The sequence below is a fragment of the Mauremys reevesii genome, linkage group 2 (genome assembly GCF_016161935.1).
Source record: "Mauremys reevesii isolate NIE-2019 linkage group 2, ASM1616193v1, whole genome shotgun sequence".
NCBI classification, from domain to species: Eukaryota; Metazoa; Chordata; order Testudines; family Geoemydidae; genus Mauremys; species Mauremys reevesii.
The window spans coordinates 185,934,614-185,956,687 of record NC_052624.1 but is presented as its reverse complement, the minus strand read 5'-3'; the positions used below and the strand labels follow the sequence as shown (position 1 = coordinate 185,956,687).

At 40.1% G+C, this 22,074-nt stretch overlaps 1 protein-coding gene across 5 annotated transcripts in view; it reads left to right on the top strand.

Moving 5' to 3' along the window:
- The window catches only part of SALL3 (spalt like transcription factor 3), a 46,715-nt gene that overhangs the window by 17,331 nt on the left and 7,310 nt on the right, over positions 1 to 22,074 (top strand). For 2 of the 5 annotated variants that reach the window (XM_039526250.1, XM_039526249.1), the window contains exons 2-5: positions 1 to 594; positions 811 to 1,151; positions 2,545 to 2,799; positions 6,997 to 7,077. The exon at positions 1 to 594 is cut by the window's left edge and continues 2,337 nt beyond it. In XM_039526250.1, coding sequence (XP_039382184.1) covers positions 1 to 594; positions 811 to 1,151; positions 2,545 to 2,799; positions 6,997 to 7,035 — 1,229 coding nt within the window. In that variant the 3' untranslated portion in view covers positions 7,036 to 7,077. Of the gene's footprint in view, positions 595 to 810; positions 1,152 to 2,544; positions 5,499 to 6,996; positions 7,078 to 15,862; positions 15,940 to 22,074 lie in introns of those variants that run through there. The other 3 variants (XM_039526245.1, XM_039526246.1, XM_039526248.1) reach the window with 2 other exon arrangements.

Below are 22,074 nucleotides of genomic sequence, written 5' to 3'. Positions count from 1 at the left end.
AGCTTTCCTATGATGAAAAGAATGTTGAAACACTGAGCAACTATGATGATGACATTGATGAAAATTCTATGGAAGAGGACCCAGAATTAAAGGACACAGCAAGTGACTCATCCAAACCACTTATATCTTACTCCGGGTCTTGTCCTCCTTCACCGCCTTCTGTAATTTCCAGTATTGCTGCTCTGGAGAATCAAATGAAAATGATTGATTCTGTCATGAACTGTCAGCAGCTGACCAGTTTAAAATCCATAGAAAATGGATCAGGTGAAAGTGACCATTTGAGCAATGATTCCTCATCAGCTGTTGGTGATCTCGAAAGCCAGAGTGCAGGCAGCCCTGCGATGTCAGAATCTTCTTCCTCCATGCAAGCTTTGTCTCCTGTAAACAGCAATAGTGAAAGTTTTAGATCAAAGTCCCCAGGTCTTAGCAACCATGGAGAACCACAGGAAATACAATTAAAGACAGAAAAACCTGATAGTCCACCATCTGCTGCTGAAAATGGAGGTGCTTTAGATCTGACATCCACCAACCCGGGAAGACCAGTCATCAAAGAGGAGGCTCCTTTTAGCCTGCTGTTCCTGAACAGAGAACGTGGTAAGTTTAAAAGTACTGTTTGTAATATCTGTGGCAAGCCTTTTGCTTGTAAGAGTGCATTGGAAATTCACTACCGCAGCCATACTAAAGAACGTCCATTTATTTGTACAGTCTGCAATCGTGGGTGTTCCACTATGGGTAATTTAAAACAGCACTTACTGACGCACAAATTAAAAGAGCTGCCTTCTCAGTTATTTGAACCCAACTTTACTCTAGGTCCCAGCCAAAGTACTCCTAGCCTGGTCACCAGCACTGCGCCTACCATGATCAAAATGGAAGTGAATGGTCACAGCAAGCCGATCTCACTGGGTGAGGTTCCCTCGCTTCCAGCTGGAATCCACGTTCCTGCTGCACCACAGACAGTGATGAGTCCAGGCATCACTCCTATGCTGGCACCCCCACCACGTCGGACTCCCAAGCAACATAACTGTCAATCGTGTGGGAAGACCTTCTCCTCAGCAAGTGCACTACAGATACATGAGCGCACCCATACTGGTGAAAAGCCATTTGGTTGCACAATCTGTGGTAGAGCTTTTACCACAAAAGGGAATCTTAAGGTAAGAAGAAAACTCTCAAATCTCAAACAAAACTGTAAGGAATGTGGGGTTTAAAAATGTACAACATCTGAACTTAGCAAGCTCTCATTTTGTTGTTGTCATCAAGGCGTGGAGGAAAGAGAAGATAAAGAAAACATTTATTGTATGGTGCTGTTTCATGGTCTCAACATGTTTAAAGAACCAGGGCTTGATCCTACCCTCTGATTTGTGGGTGCACATTGCTGTGTACTTTAAAATCAGCTCCAAGAGCTTGCATACACATACGTGACAAGGCACGTGGTGGCGCACACCTGAGTCTCATAGAATGTATCTGCGTTGTACATTTGTGCCATCCTTGTGGAACACTGGTGTGAAATAAGCTTGCTATATAAAAAAGGTGGAAAGAAATAAAGCACAAATCACTGCAAAGAGGCAGGAATGACACAGAATCCTGTGACAGTCAGTGAGCCATTTTAACCTGTACTCTGTGCAATTGTGTACGTGGTTGCCAAGGAGGGTGGTAGGCAAAGATTATTCCTAAACCCTTTCTAACTAGAAGACCTCCCCATATATGAAAATAATTTTAAAAACATTATGGGCACCCTTTAGCTGTTAAGATGTAACTCTGCTCCCTTTTCTCCTCTTGTTGTTGTGTGGTAAAATTATAAGCAATGCTTCTCCAGTGACCCAGAGTTTACTGGGATGCCTTTGTTACACAGTCCAGTTTCCACTCTGCATGTAGTGCATGTGTCACTATGCAGGTTGGTAAGCTGGTACTCAGCGACATAAAATGATGTATCACGGGAGCACCATCTCTCGTCCTCACAACCCAGGTAAGCGTCAGGAAGTTAGAGGCATCAAGGGCCACACCTTAGTAAAAAAATATTTTTAATGTATATAATGTTTGAGGAAAGAGAATAAGAATGAGTGAAGTAGTGTCAGGAGAAATATTAAGAGAACAGAGGAGAGAGAGACAGGAGGACACAAAAAGGTCAAGGGCAGAGGAAATAACACTTAGATGGGGTAAGAGGCTTAAGACTTCTAAGTGTCCCCTAGGCCTAGTAATTGTCAAGGTGGTCTTGTGTTTTTATGCATGTCAGAACTTCCAGCTGGCATTTGAAATTGTCTAACCTAAAGGATTCATATACCTTGTATTTGTTTTCAGTGAAAAGAAATGTGTAGGTTGACGACTTACATGAATATTTTTTAAAAAGTTTTAATATGGACTACAACTCCCATTGTCCATAAGAATACCGCTTGGCAAAATAATTGTAATCTAATTTCATTAAATGTGAACTTAAGGATGGCTTTTTTCTCTTTGTTTTATTTTAATTGCTATACCGAATATTCAGACCAACTAGCTTATTGAAATATGCTAATTTGTAGATGTTTCCCATTTCTATTTTCTATACAGGTTCACATGGGAACTCATATGTGGAATAATGCCCCTGCAAGACGTGGTCGTCGACTATCCGTGGAAAACCCAATGGCTTTGTTAGGTGGTGACGCTCTGAAGTTTTCTGAAATGTTCCAAAAGGATTTGGCAGCTCGGGCAATGAATGTTGACCCAAATTTTTGGAACCAGTATGCTGCAGCTATCACTAACGGACTTGCTATGAAGAACAATGAGATTTCTGTCATACAGAACGGAGGCATTCCCCAGCTCCCAGTAAGTTTAGGTGGAAGTGCCATTCCATCTTTAAGTAACATTACCAGTGGCATGGACAAAGCTCGCACTGGCAGCAGCCCTCCCATTGTTGGTCTGGACAAAGCAAGTTCTGAAACTGGAGCCAGTCGTCCATTCACAAGATTTATTGAGGATAACAAAGAGATTGGCATAAATTAAAAGCATTCAGTACAAATAACTGTTGGACCACTACTCAACACCACATTTGTTCTATTTCATGTACAGTTTTTGAAGTTAAGATTAGTTTCCTGACCTAAATACATAGGTTCCCTTTAAAATTTTCCCATAGCAAAAATACGTAACTTTGTGGCTGCTGAAAAGTTGTCTTGCAAGATCTGCATGGTACTTCTTTCAACAGTGAGTTTGACTGTTATTGAGAACTTTAAAACCTTTTTAATTTAAGTTAACAAAAACAAAAAAATCATTGGATAACTGCATTAGGGACAGAAAGAGTCTAGACTACGTCCACTTTGCTTCTTAAAATATTAATATCAACTGAGAAAAGGGGGCTTCACTATGGCATTCCTGTCAAACTTATTTGCTGGTTTTATTCAAATTAGTTAGAAACTTGAACTATGTTTTTAGGAATCTTAATCTTAAATAAGTGATTAGTACCCCAATGCTGTGTGTATTATTACAGTATCCTTGTCTGTAGTATTTATAAAGTTAAGATTATGCGGGTAACAGACAATATACTTGGCCCAACCTTAAATGAAGCTTTTGTACTGCAAAATACATCTGGCTATGTGATTTTTTTTAAGCAAATTTTGGTTTACTATATATAAGTGGTTTATTTCAATGCAGGCAAAATTGTGAAGTTTTATGGGAAAGATAGCATGCTTTTCATGTGCAAGTACCCGTCAGTAACAAACTTTTTTTTTTTTTTAATTTAAATATTTGTAGCTGCTATGTGGACAGTTGTTCTATTAAATGAAAAATGTAGTGTGGACTTTAACTCAATGATTGGAAAACAAGTTACAGACAAACCTTATCACCATAAATTATTCACAACATTATAAAGAGTTGTGAGTAAATATTTCATGTTATCAAAGCTGTACAATAAAAAGGTAATGTTTGTATAATGTGGTTGCAAACTCTTAATTTATACTATTGCACTTTTAGTATTTTGTATTAGGGAGGTTTGTCTATAATTTGAAACTGAACAAAGATGTAAACTATTTTATAAATAGTACTTTGACTTAAGGAGAATGGGGGGGAAAAACGGTTTCAGTTTCTTGTTTTGTCATCAGGTCAAACAATATGAGAGACCTATGTTAGCTAAACAGAAAAGCCACCGAGAACTGTCAGATCCTTAAGTAAATTGGGGCCTGCCATTTCCTAAATTGAAATGACTCATTTAATGTTTCTACAAAGCCTACTTAAAAATGTGGCCATCCCCAACAGAATTTTGATAAATTCATCTTAGGAGTGTGATAGCAATGCAAACCTAGGATAGACTGAAGAGAACATTGTGTAGGTTTAAATTTACTGTAATCTGTTCTGTCTCTTTCTCACACACCCACAAGCAAGACGTTGATTGCCTAATAGCACTGGTATTGTGCACAACATAACTGGGAACAAAATATAAAGTGTTTGGCTGTATGATCAGTCATAACTTTAAAATATCCTGAAGTGATTCCCAATTCTTGCTGATTATCTTCTCAGATTACTACAAAGCACAATGTACTCTGATTATTCTAATATTTTATGTTTATTACATTGTTTAAATTACACCAAGTAAATAAAGGGAATGGTTTCACTCTTAAGCTGGGAGGCTGGGGCTTAATCAAAACTTGAACAGTAAATGTTTTGTGTACTACCTCATTTTTGTGCATTACAAGTAGGGTGGAGTCTGACACTATGAACTTCTGTCCAGCAAAATTGTTCAAGGGACATTATGGGTAGCTGGGTAACAGCACAAGGAGTTTTATGCCCCTGAAGAAAGAATCAGACAGTGAGGTCTTCTCAGTTGAGACTGAAAAAATAGGACAATCTCTTTCTTATACAACAAAAACCATTACTGTAAGAGGATGGACTATTTCTGCCATCATGTAATTGAATGAAAATGGTTTCAAAGACTTATTAGCTGTTTGTTTCTGTTGGAAATGAACAATGAACTATACAGCTCTGTTTTCTACAGTGATGATATATATATTATAGAGATAGATAGATTACAAACTATCCCTATAATGTAACATCTTTGACCACAGTATGTGGGTTATTTGGGGGTGTTTCAAAGCATTGGAAAAAAGAAAACTGAGGTGGCTTAATGTTGCTGTATTTCAGCAATTGAATGTTTTTATTTATCTGTGTCATTTTTTGTGTGATCTTTTTTGTTAGTATTTGGTACCATGTAGTATTATCTCTTCTCCCTAAAGGATGTGTATAACTTAAAAAAAGAGATGTAAAGTGTTGTATATAAGATGGTTGATGATGGTACAGTAAGACTGACCCCCTTTTGTATTCAGGGTTAGGTCATTCCTCTCTGCATGGTGAAGAGAGACACTATTTTTATACTGCGATACCATGTAGGGCTAGGAGCCTCCCTGAACCAGCTGGGAATTGTTACCTAGATCCAATATTTTTTATTATTAAATCTTGTTGGCTTGACACATCTACTGATTGAAATGGATGTCTTAGTCTAGGTTACTATTTTTGTCATATGGAATTGAATAAAATGCAGGATGTAATATTATTTCTGAATTGCGTTCCTTGATTATTCTAATACCAGAATCAGATACGAGACCAAGGTTACTCACAGCAGATTGATGTCAATGACTTCTCATTGGCACACCTGCAAGTCAGAAGAAGGTTGACACCTTATATTCAAACATTATTTGAATGTCTCTTAATTATCCTTAGGTGCAGAAATATTAAAGCCACAGCTTACAATAAAAATTGCAGACTGCTAAAAACATTTTATTGTTGAAACAGGGAAAGAAGAGCTGTGTGGGAGAGGGAAAAGCAGCATTTGGAAACACTGCTGTGTCAAAATGACTGTACTCAAAACACTTACCAGTTACTAGCTACATTTTTAAAAATGTTCTATTTAGATCTCTTGAATTAGCTACCTGTTACTCAAACTATATTGCATCACAAGATTTGGGAACAAATTTATTAGCAGTAATTCAAATAATAAACACATTGGTTCATTTATGTCACATCCCACATCATTTAATTCAAAGCAGTTGATGTTGAATGTTGAAATCTGTGCATTTTTATTATCCTGATTTCACAAAGCATTTAAGCACAAGAAATGTCCATTGACTTCAATAAGACTACATCCATTCTTAAAGCTAAGCACAAACTTAAATATATTGCTGAATCAGGAACTAAGACTCTACATTTGACTAACCTTACAACTGTTATAATCTGGTCATGATGACTGTGCCACTGCATTTTAAAAAAATGCACTAGTCACCTTCCAAAAATCTTGTTCTAAAGATCCTCTTATTTTATAGGACCTACACAAATAGGTAGGTGTGAGCTCCCTCTGGTGATCAGCAACAGCAGTAAACTCTCAAAAAACATGAGCTGTGCTGGCAGCAGATGATATGATGTGCAAATAAGGAAGAAAACTAAAAGCTATGTTACCTACAGCTCCATTTAAAATATAAGGGAAGAAATATCAGTTTTCGAAATAAAAGAGGACAAAATCAGGAGGCTTAGCAATTTCATTTTTAAACCTGGAAAGAGATATTTTAGGAAGGTCTTAAACAATGAATAATAAAAAATAAACTCACATATAGTTGACACTGTCTTTTTGGCTGCTGTGGAATATATATTTAAAAATAGGGCCATATGGAAATAGCATGTACAGATCAAAGGCTGCCTGTGGATTTTGTACTGAAAAACAAGGCAAAAATGTAACATGAATACCAGCGAGCCTTTCATTTGCACCCTACATTAAAAAAACATTAACACTTCCAACAAATCAAATGACACTTTACTACTTTTACATGTATTTTTTTTTACACATCTCTTTTGTATATGTTATCCCTCTAAAGCTTAAATATAAAAGATACGCCCCTACCTACTTTGCCCTTCCTTGGCAAAGATGTTTTTTCTTCTAAAGCTACAGAAGCCAATTTGGTAGCCTTTTATATGTTTCTCTGCATGTACGCTGTCATCTGGAGGATATTGTGGTTTTATTTTTTTCCTCTTTCTCTAATTCTGCAGAAGTCAAAAGAGTTGCCTGCTATTTACATCTGTGTGTAACACTAACATAGTGAATGGCAAAGTCATCAGTGATAAAATCAGGTATGTGCATAGCTCTAAGGGTACACTAAACAAACTTGTCATTCAGGGTCTTTCTTTTATATGAAGGCAATGGCATTTTTTAGTTATTTGCGGAGGTAGAGCAGCTGCAGGTGTTGAAACAGGCATAGGGCCTGATTCTGATTTTTACCTGCACCAGTTTTGCATCAATGTATCCCCATTGACCAGAGGTGCTGGAACAATTCGTATAGCAGGGGTGCTGAGAGCCATTGAACCAAACTGTAAACCCTGTAGATGATGGAAGCCATTTCAAAGCTAGGGCGTGCGGCTGCCGCACCCCCAGCACCTCTAGTTCCAGCACCTATGCCATTGACTGCAGTGGAGTTACTCCTGATTTACACTGGTGTGAGAGACAGTAGAATTAGGCCCACTTATTTTTTTAGATTCCCATCAAAATGACAGCTATATATATTTTTAGAAAATTTCTGGGCAATGAATTGCTGAACTAAAAAAAAAAATGAAAACTTTTTTTTAGTGCACTCTACCAGATTATCTCAATTTAAAAGAGGTCTAATTCTGGACATAAACAAGATGGCTGTGTCCCTTAATCCATATTTTATATTAACAAAACTTGATCATGATTATGATCATATAAGTATCTGATGTTTTTTCACTCCGTGGAAGAGAGAGTGTCACTGGATTTTGAATATCAGACCATGAAAATGAAAGCTTTCAATTACTACATTGGAACACAGTGCATCTTGTGAGAATCTTGCTATAATGTTACTACACAAGGGGATCTAGCTAATGGTCAGATACGGTCCCTTTTTCTCAGATACCAAAGGTGTCAGCAGCCTTATGAAAAGAAGAAAACTTTTATTTTTGTCATGAGGCTGCATGGCTCAATCCTTTGGGGCAATTCAGGCAGCTGGAAACTCCCTGAGTTCTACTCCTAGCTCTGGCGTGTCATGCTGTAGGGTTACAGGCAAGTCACTTAGGATCTGATTCTGCAAGGGGCTCAATGCCCTCAGTTCAGTGAAGACTGATAGTGCTAGCTTCCCTTGGAGAGGCAATCAGTAATGGAATGAATTTCCCCATCTGTAAAACTAGGTACATACTACTTATGTACCTACCACACTGGCGTGTTGTGAGGATTAGGTTATTTGTACACGGTCTTGAAGATGGAAAGTGTTAAGTATTCTTGCTCATTTTAGAGAGTTTATAGTACATACATTATTTGCATTCTGGTAGGGCCTAACGATCCCAAGCAGGATTATGCTAAGTACTGTTGTACACGCATATAGTTAGAATTTCAAGTATCTGTTTCATAATTCTAGTGGGTTTTACTTAATAATTTAATTTTTCTAACTGATTATCAGTTTTAGACTATGGCAGAAATTTATATCTGGCATTTCAATTTATTTTGAGCTTACATTGATTACCACTTTTTTAAAAAAGTAAAAGACACAGCAATTTTCTATGGCTATTCAAGAATCAAATCTTTATCAGTGGTACTCTATTGTACTTTTGCTGGTGTGTGTGTATATATATATATATATATATATATATATATATATATACACACACACAGTCAATTTCAGTCCTCAGTAAAGGAAGACAAACTGGGAATCATGACAAGAGATAAGACGTATTGTTACAAAACAATTATATTTATGTTCACTGGTGTTCCTAAATCACAAATGTTAAAAGCTTTTACTGAATCATAAAGGTCATAACCTAAGTTATGTTGAAATAGATTATTATTTCAGAGGAGTCACTCATTGTGCACAATAGAAATGTTAGAATAAATATTTAATTAAGCAATTACATTTGGAATGATTTGCGATCATTTAGATGTAATACAGAAAATAATTTGCTTCCCAGATTGGCATGATATATTTCATAATTTTGTAGTAGATAAGGCAGTGCACAAGTTATTGATCTTATTCAATATATTATGTTATCACTCTCTCACTGTCCACTGACTAAATGTGTTAGCCCAGTTCCATATACTTTTACTTTCATGTCCTTCTCTAAGTCATTTTTGTCTTGTTTGAGAAACCCTTCTAGGACTAGATTCTACCACCCTTACTCATGTAGAGTATTGCCTTACTTTGTCTGTCCCATGGGACTAATCTTGGAATAAGGTACTACTCAATGTGAGCAATGATGGCAAAATCTGGTCTCTAGGATCTAGAAAATTACTTTCCTTGATGCCAACTTTGCTCTTTGGAAAATACTGATATTTTCCCTTGTCTGTTTCTTAGAGAGTGGAAGCCAACATGTCTGTTTTGCTTAATTCCTTGTTTGTGGAACAGCATTGCTGATTATGTCAGTAGAGCTGTTAACTGATACTTGTTCTGTAACAATAAAGCTTTTCATCTGGTTTCCATAAATACACTCATAAATTAGTGGGTGTATGCTTCTGTGCAGGCAAAATGAGTAACTGAACACCTGTGCTGGTATTTGCATGCTGTTACCTGTTTCGCAAGAGCACATATGAGGAGGGTTGCACAAAAATGGATACACTCACAAATAGATTTGGGTGCATTTCCAGTTGGTTTCCATAAATATAGCCAATATGTCTTACATAAACAATTATTATTATTTTTTTTATATTCTCAGTGAGAATAGTGGGCAGTTCTAAATAGTTATCTAGAATGGAGAGAACATGGCCTTACAGATTATAACAATTCTGAAGTAAAACAAATTTTAGGTCTAAATTTTCACCTGACAATGGTCTATTAAATAGGTTTACAATGGTGTTTCTTCTAGATTTCTTAACAGTTAGAACTTCTCTTTTATGTATTCATTTGTTCATTAGGATCCGGTTCTGCCACCCTTACGCTGATAGTACTTTACTCTGCAAGCAGATTATTGAAAACAATTGCATTTCTCTTAAACATGAGTAAAGGGTGGCAGACTTGGGCCATCACTGGGTCCAAAATATTTTAGAAACCCTTCAAAAATATTTCTAAATCTTCAAGCAATTTCTGTACATGTTGTGCCTTTGAGCCTTCTAGTGACATCTGTTACAACATTCCACAGCAGTCCATGGCTAATACTACTTATGGGGCCAGATTTTGATATCCTTATTCACTGTGGGTAACAAAATACTACAAATTACAGTTATTCCAAATGAAATCAATGAAGCTACTCACAAAGAACTGTACTACTCCATGTGAGTAAGGCCATTAGAATCTGGTTATGTGTATATAAATTTGTGTGTGTGTATTACACACAAACAGAGCCCTGTTTCAAAATCAGCATTCCAAGGAGAGATTGTGGCTAGTCTGTACATAACTATGCAGTCGGGTAGGGGAAGAAGTAAGGAGGAGTCTCTTTCCTGTCCACTATTGCACAAGTCTCTATACATAAACCAGCTAGGATTTCAAGCCCTATACTCAGGGGCATACAGGAGATGCTACCAAGTGGCTCCCCTATGGAAGCAGCTCGTCCAAAAAGGGTCAGACTAGGAAGTAGGCAGGATTATGGATCCCCTTTGCATGTCAGGCAGTCATGGCTGAACTCCCCCAGCAATTGGTAGCCACAGAGAAGACTATGTTGCACTCTTTAAAAGGGTGGAGGCAGTTTATGGACTCCCACTGACATCAGAGAGCTCCAGGAAGCATTTTCCAAGCACTCCATCTGAAGCAATGCACATCACTCCCGTGTTTTAGCTCTCAGTCGCTAAGTTTGTTGATTACATTTCATGCCAATACATATAGATTCTCTTCACTGGTTCATTTTAGACAGTTTTAGGTTTACATGGCACACACATCTGTTTTTGTATCCCTGTTGGGAATCATTTTTATTCTTGGGGTCAGGCTGTGCCACCTTTACTCACAGCTGGTGCCTTATTCCAGGAGTATCCCCATTGATTTCAATAGGACTGTTTGTGGAGTAACGTATCACTCAACAAGAGCCAGGATGGCAGAATTACTGTGACTTAACAGGTAGAGATTTTGGAGTATTTGTCCAATCTGAATTTAACCCTCAGACAGATGTGCAAATTAATGCACTAGAAGTTACACTAGATCTATTATCCATGCAAATAGTTCTCTTCCTAGAGCTTTCACAACAATGGGTAAATGGCAGATTTTTCAGATTGACTTATTTCCAGATTAATTTTGAATTTTCCACACGTAGAGATAGATAGATAGATATAGATATGTATGGCCACATACTTGTTTTCCTAGAATCACATTTCCAACGCAAAGTTACCCAGCAAAAAGGTTTTTTCTTATCACATGCAACAAGCAAACGGGGGACGTTGAATAAATGTAAATATGACTTCAGTGGCACTACTTGCACAAGAAAGGGCTTGCAGGAGTAAGCCTTGAAGGATTGGGCCCATTTTCTACTAATGCTCTAGTCTATAACAAATAGAGGGAATGGTTCTTTTACCAGAAATAAATTATCAAAGACAGGTACATGTCCTGTTAAGGAACTGGTTCTATATAATATTCACGGTGTTAAGGAAGAGTCAAAGAGACAACTACCCTATGAAAAGTAGCTGATGCCCGTCCTGTATGCACAATAAGAATGCAAAACACAAACATAGGCCTCATATTGTAATCAAAGGCAATAGAAAATGTAATAGAGTTTAGGACAATAACACAATTTTAAAAAACTATTTGACAGTAAATTATAATATAGAAGGACTAATGAACTCCAAACTTGCCTGAGACTGTGTGTAATAAGCCTAACCAGACAAACTCACATGTATGTATTTCCCACAGAAGTCAACAGGAGTTTTGTGAGAATAAGAACAGCAGGAATAATAAATGTGGGTGGTGGTTTTTTCACCTCACCAGAGCTATGATAGTGTCATGCAGTTACAGCCTAGGACCTGATCCTGCAAAGCTTTAGGCAAATTGGGTAAAATTTTCAAAAAAATGCCTTAGTGACTTAGGACTTAAATACTGTTTTCAAATGCTCCTAAGTCTCATTGGCAGTAGGAACTTAGGGTGTGATCCACAAAACAACTGGCTGCCACCTAACCCAGTGGGCATCTAAACTCATTTGGTGCCTAGGTTTCTGCTGTAAAATTTCCCTGTGTGCGTAAACTTTAGACACTGTGGCACACACACTGCTGCTCACTCTAGGCACCCAGGCAGCTATCTCCTGGCTAAGTCACAGAGCAAGTCACGAACTACACACGGGAAGACAGGTCTTTAGTTGCACATGGGGCCCAATCTAATAGGTGGCCTCTGAGCATGGCTACCTAATTTAGTCCCATTCAAAATCCAGCCATAGTAGGCAGGGTTGCCCACCTTATAACTCTCAGCCCAGTGGTTGGAGCAATCACCTAGGCCCTAGGATGTGGGAGATGCAGGTTCAATTCCTTTCTCTCTGCCAGAGTGGGAGAACAGATTTAAACAGGGGAGCTGCAACCCTTCAGGAGAGTGTAGCTGTTTCACTATGGCTAAATACAGAGTGATTGGATCTAGAGTCTCCCACCTTCCGTGTGGAAGCCCTAACTGATGGACTGCAGAATCATTCTCGTGCTCCTTCTTTGGCCCACTGACTGCTCCACTGTGGATAAACACTTAGATAGTCAGTGAGTGAGAGAGGGAGAATGACACTGCAGGTGAGTGGTCAGGGAAAAGTGGCAGACCCAGGGTCCAGTCTCCCCACTCCAATTACTCTGTTATTATTTATCTGGAACAGCTTCAACAGGAGAGACTGAGGGAGCCCCTCCCCCCCAACAGAATATCCCATAGCTCAGTGGTTAGAGCACATTCTTGAATGATAGCAGGCCCATGTTTGAATTATTTCTCTCCCTCAGGCAGCAAAAGGGAATTGAAACGGTATCTCCCATATCCCAGGCAGGTGTTCTAGCTAGTGAGATAAAAGTTAGTAGGTGTGTGGCACCACCACCACTTCCTCCTCCTTATCTCCATTTTGTATGGAGTGAGGCAGGCACCTAACTCATTCCCACAAGGCTCATTCTTAGGGCTTGGCTACACTTGCAAGTTGCAGCGCTGGTAGAGGCTTTCCAGCACTGCAATTAGTAACTGTCCACACCTGCAAGGCACATCCAGCGCTGCAACTCCCTGGCTGCAGCGCTGGCTGTACACCTGGTCAGGTTGGGGTGTAGCGAGTGCAGCGCTGGTGATCCAGCGCTGCTCATCAAGTGTGGACACACACCAGTGCTTTTATTGGCCTCCAGGGAATAAGGAGATATCCCAGAATGCTTTTAACTAAATTACTCTCTTTGTTTTGTTATGCAGCCTCTCTTTGTTTTGTTGTGAACTCCAATCGGAGCTCCGTTGAACTGCTTATCTAAAAAAACAAACACTGATCACAGCAAACAGGAGCTATCTGTACCTGGCTGTGAACGATCAAATGAGAGGCAGGGAGTGAATGTTTGCTTGACAGAGAAACAGCGTTGGATGCAGGCTGTTTGCAATTAAGACTAAGGGTTCACGAACATTTTGTGATTTTTCAATCCAGGAAGCTAACACACAGTGTTGGCTCCAAAAATCCACTCTCTCTGTCTTCCCCGCTCCCTGTCACAGTACACCACAGGGAGTGAGTGAAACAGCGGGGAGTCTGTGTTGGAGGCAGGCTGTTTGCAATTAAGAGTTAAGACTAAGGGTTCGCGAACATTTTGTGATTTTTCAATCCAAGAAGCTAACACACAGTGTTGGCTCCAAAAATCCACTCTCTCTATCTTCCCCGCTCCCTGTCACAGTACACCACCCTCCACCCCCCTCTTTTGAAAAGCACATTGTTGCCACTTGAATGCTGGGATAGCTGCCCATAATGCATCACTCCCAACAGCACTGCAAATGCTGCAAATGTGGCCACTCACCAGCGCTGGTAGCTGTGAGTGTGGCCACACACCAGTGCTGTTCCTGCACAGCTGCATGACCAGCGCTGTAACTCCGAGCGCTGCAACTTTCAAGTGTAGCCAAGCCCTTAGGCACCTAAACTGCCTGAGTCCAGGCAGCAGGTTCCTATTCATGGATCACTAGCAGAGATAAGCACCTCCCTGCAGACCAGACATAGACGCCTATTTCCATGAGTGGGGCATGGCTTAGGACATACCCTTCTCTTCGGCATCTCCTATTGGCTTGTGTAGGCATCGCCCCACCTACTTACTGGCTTTTGTGAATCACATTCTTAGGTACTTATCACTCCCCATTCTTTGTATAGGGAACCAAAGCACCTAACTCAGGCTTTGTGGATCTCAGTGTTTTCCTGTGATTTTCTGGGCACCTAAAAGGTGCCACAATGCTCAGGGTTGCAACACCTAAGTCCTCTCATGAATCCCATCCTTTGGCATTTTTTAAAATGTTACCATATTCAGTCCCATGCATAGCCCCACTCTCATAAGTAAAGTTTGCAGGTTTGGGTCCATATTTTGAGGAATTACTATTTAATACAATACATTGTACACCCAAAAATGTTTCCCTTTCTGTTCTCCCCTATTCCACCATCTGCGTTTCTTATTATCCTGTTTATCATTTGTCCCCTTTTACTACCAGTTCCTGTGTCTGTAATCTCCCTCTTATGTCTTCAAAAATCCTCTTTATTTGTCCTGTTTATCTTATTGCCCTCCCTTTCTCCTCACAATATACGCAGGGAAATGGATGTCAATCACATTTCACAGGTAACCAAGCATAAGTGTACATGGGATTAGATTAAGATTTGAGTCTATATCTAACCTATTGGGTGGCAAAGAGCTGCTCCCACCATAGGAAGAGCCCCAGGAAGGACTCATGCCATAGTTAGGCCAGGTCTACACACAGACCTGTAGTGGTATAACTAAGTTGCTCAGGGGTATGGATTTTTCACATGTAGACAGAGCTATGTTGATGGTAGAGCTACTCCTGTCGACATAGCTACTGGTCTCCCAGGGAGATGGATTAACAACGCCAATAGGAGAAGCTCTCCCATTGGGGTAGGAGCACCTTCCCTTCAGGACTACAGCATCACAGCTGTACTGATGCACCGTTTCACGTGTAGACCTGCCCTTAGATTCCATCCTTGCTCCTAGCTCCCCTTGGGGCACAAGGGGATAGGGAGGAGAGGCAATTTACAGCAGTCCTGCAAAGGGTGCTGCTTATTTCTCCCCCATGTTGGCTCAGCATTGCTGACTAGTGTATTGTGGGTGGGGCCAAGGTTCAGCCCTTCCCCTCCCACTTGCTCCACGATGAGTATTGGCCCTACAGCCCCAACTCCTGGTTCCTTCTCTTGCCGCCTCCACCAAACCATGGTGCAGGGAACCCTACTGCGCGCGCGCGTGCACACACACACATTTATAGGTTCTTGTACCCCTTTATTTCCCTGAAAAGCTGAGTTAGGACAAATCAAAATCTGACCCAGAAAAAATATACATAGTGTGCTTCTAGTCATGGTTACAGGTTAAAATATCCCTATGGCTCTAGACCAGTTAGGGAAAAACCCTTCTCCAGTTTTAAAAGCTTCATTGTGTCATTAATTTATTGAGATGGGAGTTCTAGAAACAAAGATGCTTGTTTAGTGAGCTCAGTGGCATGGCAATACCCTTAATGTTTTACTAATTCACAGCTGAGGCTCTGGGAATAATGGAAACATTTGTTTATAGTGTAGACTTGCCCCAGAGTCAGGCTCTGAGAATAAATGGAAACATGTCAGCATTTCTGAATTTTAACCCCTGCCTCCAAAAATACAAATGAGGATTGCATCTGTCACCATCTAATGAAGTCTTCCAGCCAGGAGGGAAGCTAACAATTTGAAATGTAGACATACAGGGCCTGATTCTGATTTCTCTTACCCCATCGTTACACTGGTGGAATTCTATTGATTTCCATGGTGTTGTTCCTGATCTATACAGGTGTAGCTGATATCAAAATGACATCCACAGTGACAAAGCCACAACCCACACTCCTCAGAGGGAGACCTTGTCTTTATACTTGCCTGTAAACCATCTAGTGCACTTGCTGAATTCTGTAAGTAACAGTAATCTACTATAGTAGACATGTCATTATGTTCAAAAGGCCTGAACTCTTCCCATTATAACAATGCAACTCCCTTGAGTTAAGTGGAATTATATCCTATTTACATGGATAATATAACACAAATAGCTCATTCTGCACAACACCTTATTTTGTAACTACCTGGCTCCTACTAACTCACCACAGTGTAGGGTTGTCCTCCTATATGAATTCTTTCCTGAGCATGCCTTCCTGGGGCTGGCCCTTTAAATTTTGCAAAGCAGTTTTGCCATGGTCATTTTGTATCTAGCTGCTATTGGTTTATCTCAGGCTTTTCTAGCAGGTACCTGTTTCATTTCTGTAATACTTCTCTTAGTTTTTCTTTTCTTATTCCTGGTGGAATGGCACATTCTCTCCTATCTAATTCACATCAACATGAGAGGTGAATCGTGCACAGTTGGTTCACTAATGGCTTTCTCCAGATTCACTGAAGTCAATGGAAAGACTCTTATTGATTTCAGTCGGAGCTTGATTGGACCCTAATCTAGTGGGCTCAATTAGATACATTATGTAGCAATGCAATAACAAAAGTCCCAAGGGGAGTGAAGAGAACGCCCTTGCCAGTTGTCAGAGTACATACTGTCTGTAGGCAAATAAAATGTTATGCTGTGTCATATTTGGTACATGCCTGCCTACAGTTATGCCTCATTACTCCCGAGTTTTAGACAATGATGAAGTCCCCTGCTGAGTTTTCACTCAAAAGGACAGGGCAGAAGAAGTCTGAAAACTAGTAAGGCAACCTGCTTCATTTGAAATCTTGAACATTCAAGCCAACAGAATTTCAAAATCAAATTGTAATCCTTTTATTTTCTTTTTGCTTGAGATCCCATAATTTTATTGCCCAATCTGCTAACCTAAAACTTAGAATAGGCTTTTGGGCTGAGAAATACGAATTAAAAAGAATATGTTCTAAAATCCTAAAATGAGCACGATTTCACAGGCATGACTTCCAAATCACTAATTGTATTCAATATTTAGTTTGCATTTTTCAGCTTTTGTAATTAAAGAGATGTGAGCATTTCTTCTGTTGTGTTGAATTCGATTAGCAGTATCTTTAAATGGTCTAGAGGTAATTCCAACACATCTAAAACTCTAATGTGAGTACAACAGTCATCATGTTCTCTTTCATGATGAGGATATATTGCGTAAATGTGTAGTAACCTTCTTTTTATATTTCCTTAGCCCAAAGAAATCACTTCTTCCTTATTTTTTAATAAGTGCTGTTGATGGTTACTCTCGAGTCCCATGTCTACCACAATCTGTTTCTGAAGTATCTACCTTTTAAAATGTGAAAAAGTATTTTTTTAAGGAAAATCCTTTCCAACATTTAAAATGCCTGCCAAATCCTTACACTGACCACTCAAATGAAAAAAATAGCAACACAACACTAAAACAGTATGACATTTAAAAGACTGGGATGCCATTTCCTTGGAGCCATCCACTTCTCAAGCCTCGATGTGTTTGTGGCGGCAGCAGGATTTTGGCTGTTGGAGCATTAAACATCCTGTTTCCAAGGGGTGGCTACCAACTGAGGCACTGGAATAAGCCTTTGAGGTTGTGGAACACTGATACAGCCTCCATATCATTGATTTTATCTGGAAAATCCTTGAGTGCAAGTTTTGCTCAGGATCTTCAGAGGAGCTGGTGTTTTTAAGCTTTCTCGTGTCTCAGACTCAGCAAGCCACAGGAAAATTGGCTAATTGAATAGGAGGCATAATCTGAGAGTATATTTCAGGCTGCTGAAATCCTGCTGTGGAAGATGTACTGAGATGCCATTCTTGGGCTAATGAGGTAGGAACTTGCTATCTGGGTTAGGATGCACAAGCCATACTGCACTTGGTTGCTGGACTGGACAGCAGAGATTTGACAAAGCAGCCAAAAGAGACCTTGCTGAGAGGCCAGAGAGCAGGGAAAAGATTATGGCGCTGTACTGCCAAACTGAGACAGAACTGTTCTTCGGAGGCAGAGCTGAGGTGAGAACTTCATATTGATGTATTACTGTTTTCAAAATGAGAATATAACAGCATGGCCGAGGCTCTTGTAAGAGATCTTGCTATCTTGGGGCACATTTTTCATAACTATATTTTATTTCTGTCCATCTGTATGCCACCAATAGGTAATTGTCTTCCTTGGAATGTTGCGTTGTGCACTGAGAATTTATGCTTTTCTCTTTACAGTGCTGAATTACTGAGTTATTAGAAGCAGTGTATGAATAATATGAACATAATGTCATGGCCTTGCTTAGTGCACCCCAAAATACACTTGTGGAACTTCTTGGCCATCTATAATTCCAATGCTGTGCTGGTACCAAAAAGTGCTCACTGAACCAAAACTGCCTAAAAGCGGATTACCTAGACCTGCCTGTCTTGGCACACTTATTGTCAACTTCAGCGGGCAGTACCATGTGAAAGATACATTTTAGAAAAATATCAGTATCAAGCACCTAATATTCTATTCACTATTTCTGTTTAGACCTCTGATACTCTTCTCTCTGATATGTTAACATTCAGATTCTTAGAATGATGCAGCTCATGTACCACTTCTTTTTTCCTGTCACACACCATTGGATTAAGCCAGTATCAGAGTTCCTTGGTCTATTTTAGCATATTTGGTAACTGATCCTCTTGGCTTAAAACAGACAAAATTCCCAGTGAGGTTTGTTTGAGTATCAACTGCAGAATAGGCTCTTTATCTCACTGTTATCAGGTTCCTTTTGAAAGTCTTCCTGTGGGGGAAGTGCAGGATCATGGATGATGCATTTTTCTCTTAGCTTGATTCTATGTAAACATTAGGATACTTCACCTTTCAAAACACTTAGAAAATGTTACTATATTTACACTAATAGGCCATGTGCTGTTCTCAGTGACATGGGCGTATATTATAGTGGCACAGCAGTGCCACTATAGTTAAGTTTGCATCATGACTTCTGTTTAAAGGTCGACCTTTCGAAGTCCTCTAAAATTGGCAGGCTTAGTCAGACTCCTTTGAAATTCGGGGTGCCTCAAGAAAGGGTTAGTGCCCCTAATTTGGGTCAGTTAAGAAAGGGATTGCAGAGATATAAGACTCCCATCAAAAAAAAGCCATTTTCCAAAAAGTTTCTAGGGTTTTTTTTATTGTTGGTTTTTTTTTTCGCTCAGGTCAAATTGTGAATGTGAAAATGGTCTCTGTCTTTCAAGTGTTCACCCAAGGTAAACATGGCACCCACTGAATCTTTGGGGGACCCAAACTGAGAAGCGTATTTAGAAAAATGTACATTTTTAGAGTGTGCAAATGCCCATACAGAAAAACGGCTAGAAGGTTTCCATTTCTGCCATTTTATATGCTTTAAAGCTCAATTCTTATAAGTGCTCTAAAATCTGAACAGTTACTTGTGATTGCTTTGAAATTTGGGCATGAAGGGTGGTGTTAATGAACCAAATTTGGATCATTGACCAAGGGGGTTCCTGAGTGACAGGTCCCCAGAAAAGCAGGTTTCCTTCTGTGGCCTTGTACTGTTGAATTGAGAAGTAGTAATGAATGGTTGAATACTTGTCTCTCTGACCAACCAGAGTTGGTCCAATAAAAGATATTACCTCACTCACCCTGTCTCTCTAGATAAACCACAGATTTGCTTGAGGCTGATGGCTGTGAACTGGCTCTTCAGTTAACATAACTAAGGATAAATTAATCACAAGCTCACACCTAAGACAAAAGGAGTTTTGAACTGAGTGACTGGAGGTTGCTACATTTTGTGAGTCATGGCTGGCAATTTTAGTTTAAGGAGAATATAATCTAAGGGCAGGTCTACACTACAAACTTGCATCAGGACAGCTGCACCAATGTAGCTGCCTGACTGTAGCGCTTCTGGTGAAGATGCTCTAGTCTAAGCTAACTTTAAGAACTCCACCTTCCCAAGAGGCAGTAGCTATGTCAGTGGAAGAAGCTCTCCTGCTGACATAGCACTGTCTACATGGATGGTTAAGGTCAGTATAACTATGTTGCTCAGGGGGGTAGATTTTTCACATGCCTGAGTGACATAGTTATACCAAAGGAAGTGTGTAGTGTAGACCTGGCCAAAGTCTTCCAGAAAAAAAGATAGATGTGTGTGAATGCTTCCTGGAAGGGGAGAGGTATTAGGTGGTGTAGGACTAGGGTAATGGGGAAAAGGTTTGGGGCATCAGTGAAGGGAAGGTTTTATGGGGGGGGATAAATGGAGAGAAAGGTTTGGGTCTCAGGTGAGGAAGGATGAGGGTTGGGGGAGTGGAGTAGTGGGACATTGGGAGGAGGGACCTCAGGGTGAGTGGCAGGGCAACTGAGGGAGAATAGGGACAAGGGTGCCTATGAGCCCCATATTCTCCCTTCCTATGTGTGTGCCCTCTGGGGAGGGTGTCTAAGCCCCGTTCCCAGCCCCTTCATATGAGCTGGGATAGGGGAGCCTTGACCCCTTGAGCCCCTCAGATTGCTCCCTGTGTCTATTCCAGCATCTGGGGGCCCTGCACCCATCTACAGGGGTTGGACCCATCCTCAACCTTCAAGCGAGCTGAATTCTGGGTGGAAGGGAGGGTCTAACATTTTGAGAGGGTCTGAGACCTCTTCCCGGCCCCCCACATGAGCCAAGGTCCTGTACTCCTGTACCTTTGGTGGGGAACTAAGAATGGATGTATTTCATGCATATCACAGGCTCTAAAACTCTCAGGATGGGGATCGGAACACCCACAGAGATGAATGGAGCACTTAACATGTCTCAGAGCTATTGTTTTAGGTTCCATTAATCTCTGTGGGGTGTTCTGATTCAGCTGAGAATATCACATTGAGATGCATAGGCCGCCTTACACTTTTCAGAGCTTCCTGTGCAGCAGGTGGGTGTATAGCGGAATCTTTTACCTCCATCATCCCTCTAGACTTCCTGTTTAAAGGGCAATATTCTAAATCAGTGGTTCTCAACCTATTTATCATTGTGGGCTGACTATGCAGCTCTCTGTGTGTTCTGTGGCCCCTTGCAATATATATACTACCTGTATGGCCCTGAGAATGTCACATGGGCCGCAGTTGTGTGTTGATTGGGCCGCAAGCGGGCTGCAGGTTGAGAAACAGTGTTCTAAATACTCCCAGATCCACATGATTGCATGGATTTTCTTGAATCTGCTATACCTTGGGGGAGTACAGAGAAGGGTTAGTGACCTACATTTGGGGTCATTTGAGCAAAGCGTTCCAGATATATAAGTCCTGAAAAAAATAGCTATTTTTCAAAAAGCTTCTAGGTGGGGCTTTTTGCGGAGAGCTAAAGAGTAAACTATTGCTGTGATGTGGACTGAAATGGTTTCAATTGGTCAATTTTCCCCAGAGGGATTGGGAAATGAGGATGAGTGGTTGAAAAAAATCTGTATCAGCCACCAGTTTTTATTTGCAGTATAGACATATCCTCAAAGCCCTAGTGTGGATGCAGTTATACTAGTGAAAGGCACTTTATAATGGTATAGTTTACTTCACTTTGTGAAACTGGAATAAGCTATACTGATAGAAACTCTACATAGCAATACAACTAAACCTACAACAGGATTGGTTTGTTTTGTTTTGTTTTGGGCCACTTTAACTATGCCAGCCTAGTTAAAGCAGCAAATTTAAGAGCAAATAAGGTGTTAGCCCTTAGGCTCCTAAATCACTTTTGAAAATGTTACCCTTAAACTAATCTGACATACTATTTAAGGCTCCTATCTAGGTTCTACCCCAGTAAGCCTCGTATAATTCTCAAACTGTTTACAGCCCTTCCTTTTATTTAGAAGCTGGTTGTGGTTCAGAGTTTTGAAAATCATCATATTTGATTTTTTTGGATAAGATTTTCTATATTCTTCATCAAGCCCACAACACTGAAGCCTATATTTGCTGACTAGGAGCATATCCTTATGCTTTTGTGGCAGGACTTTTTATCTGCTTTTTTCTTTGACTATGACCTCTTTCTTATTTTGATTAGAATTCCTTACCACTTTGATACTGAGCTGCACAAGTTCAGATTTTATTTGCCCTGATACATTTAATTTGTAGCTCTGGATAATTGTTACCCTACGCTGTTCCC